This window comes from Amborella trichopoda, chromosome 11 (genome assembly GCF_054954075.1).
Source record: "Amborella trichopoda isolate Santa Cruz 75 chromosome 11, AtrichopodaSantaCruz75HAP2 v2.0, whole genome shotgun sequence".
NCBI classification, from domain to species: domain Eukaryota; kingdom Viridiplantae; phylum Streptophyta; class Magnoliopsida; order Amborellales; family Amborellaceae; genus Amborella; species Amborella trichopoda.
The window spans coordinates 13529472-13531813 of record NC_142346.1 but is presented as its reverse complement, the minus strand read 5'-3'; the positions used below and the strand labels follow the sequence as shown (position 1 = coordinate 13531813).

Below are 2342 nucleotides of genomic sequence, written 5' to 3'. Positions count from 1 at the left end.
AGTGTTTAGACTTTAGAAACCCAGTGGTCCCGATTGGGATGAACCAAATCAAAGGGTTCCTCACACCTCATAATAATGCCATTCGTTTATCCGGATTAGCAGTTTGCCAATCCAAACCGAATTTTCAAATAGCCAGTTCATCCAATTGATCTTGATTTCAAAACGATGGTGATGGTGATGGTGGTAATGATAATGATGAGGGTAAAAGTAACAATAATAGTAATATTCTTACTATTTTTAGCTTTATTTTTACACATGGCCTGGATAATATTTCAGGTATTACGTAATGAATTATGCTCAACGATGCCCTACCCCCCTCACTGACCTTTTTCTTTTTATGTTATTTTTTGGCTTTTGCCCTTTAGTCCAATGTTTTTGCCATCCGAGCTGTTTATTTATTTATTTATATATTTTCTTTAGACGTAGGGCATCACTTTGTACCAACATAATGCGGTCCAATATATAAAAATATGGGGGGACATTTGACTAGCTTGTCTGTGGCAATTAGGGGCATTCGAGGAGATCCAATGATGTCGACATCAGACCGGCCAGTGGACTCAATCTAGTGAGTAATTCGATATCTACAAGATGGGATTGCCTAGTCTGTGGCTCTCAATCAAGTGCACAGTCCGGTGTCTTAACAACATGGGACTACTTGTCCGTGGCTTTCAATCAAGTGAGCAGTTCGATGTCCAACATCATAGGATTGGCTAGTCTATGGCTATCCTAAGAAAAACTCAACCCAATGACCCAAAAATCGGATCAGCCCCCAAGTTGTCCTCAAATACATCTGAATAAAATAGAAAAAGTACAAAAAGCTAAGGTGATGTTAGAAACATCAGCATGGGGGCAGAGTGTAATTTACTCCAAAAAATAGACCATTACGTGATACCAAAAATATTTTGTGGTCAGTGAATACAATTTCCTAAAATTTATGGGCATTACAAGTTAATTCCATCCATTGAGTTCATTACTTTTCAAAATAACAAGAAAACCAAGAAAGAAAAGGGATAAGCAACAAAAGAAGCAAATATATAATTCTTATTTTACCAAAATTGATTGTTCAAAATGCCAGAAATTCTGCAAATTTTCGGCTCTTCATCACACGCAGCACGCAAGAGGGATTTGAGTAATGTGCCCACATTTTCTTGAATACATAAAGAAAGGGTAAAATCCAGAGGATAACTCATAGCAAAAGACTCAAACTACCCTCCTCTCTCTAAAAAATCCAAAACCCTTCACTCCAAATAAAACACCCAAAATACCCTTACATTCACCTAATTTCCTTTGGCCCAAACCTCCCACTCATCTTCTGAACCTCACCCTTGCTCATCCCAAACGCCTTCTCCAATAGCTCCCCATCAATCCCAGACCCAAAAATAGTAAAAGGCAACTTCTCCAACCCTGGATTTTGACTATTAAAACACCCAAAAATTACAGCATTGCCCTTGCCCACATTCATTTGGAAGTGAACCAAGCCCTTTGGAAAAACCATGACCTCACCATTTTTCAAAATCCTCGCAAAGATCCGGTTGTTCGAGTCGACAAAACCGGAATAAATCTCACCCTCAAGAACATAAGCCAGTTCTGTAGCACGGGGGTGAAAATGCGGTACATTGACGGCACCCCTGGCGAATTCGGCTCGCACAAAGGACATGCCTAAGGTGTTGAGGCCGGGGAAGAGGCTGGGGCCCACGGCGAGGGCAGAGAATCCAGCAGCTGAGATGTTCTCGGGGGAAAGGGATTGGAGGGTGTAGATGAAGTCCTCAACGGTAGCATTAGATGGGTCTTTGCAGGGGTGGTTTGGGAAGTTCGGGGAGTGGCCGGGGTAGTGTGTGGATTTCGGGGCAGCAACACAGAAGTCGAAGAGGGGGTCCGGATCGGCCGAGGCGGCTCGGTTCAGGATGAGGAAGTGGAAGAGGAAAAGGAGGAGGAAGAGTTGTTTAGTCATTTTGGAGAGCTACGGGAGGCCCTGTGCGGAGCGGGGCTCGTTCCGTTCGGGGTTTTAAAGAACACGCTACAGAGACTGGGTTTAGAAATACCCCTGACTTGTGGGAAATATCGAGAATAACGCAAGACAAACCACTTTGTGCATCTGTGTATATGCGCGGCACAAGTTTGCAACATCATGATACTCATTCAAACATTCAAAATAAATGAAACATTAATTAAGGGTACTCATTCAAGCTCAAGAAAAATTATAAATAAATGGACATAAAAATAAAGGGTTCGGTATAGAACCGAGGCTCTAAACAATCAAAGTAAAGTGCACCTTTAAATAGTATCGAAAAATGTGGTTTCAATGTTGGAATCTTTGTGATAGCCATAAAAAATATATTTTC

General features: G+C 41.5%; 1 protein-coding gene across 1 annotated transcript; it reads right to left on the bottom strand.

The window, feature by feature from the left end:
* Nucleotides 1–1124: 1124 nt before the first annotated feature.
* Nucleotides 1125–2091, bottom strand: LOC18426909 (RmlC-like cupins superfamily protein). Its single transcript, XM_006835976.4, has one exon. It carries the CDS (start codon nucleotides 1949–1951, stop codon nucleotides 1274–1276), a length of 678 nt encoding a protein of 225 aa, XP_006836039.1. The 5' UTR covers nucleotides 1952–2091; the 3' UTR covers nucleotides 1125–1273.
* Nucleotides 2092–2342: the final 251 nt, after the last annotated feature.

Coding starts and splice junctions, on each gene's coding strand:
- LOC18426909 (XM_006835976.4), bottom strand. CDS start 1,951: ATGACTAAACAACTCTTCCTCCTCCTTTTCCTCTTCCACTTCCTCATC.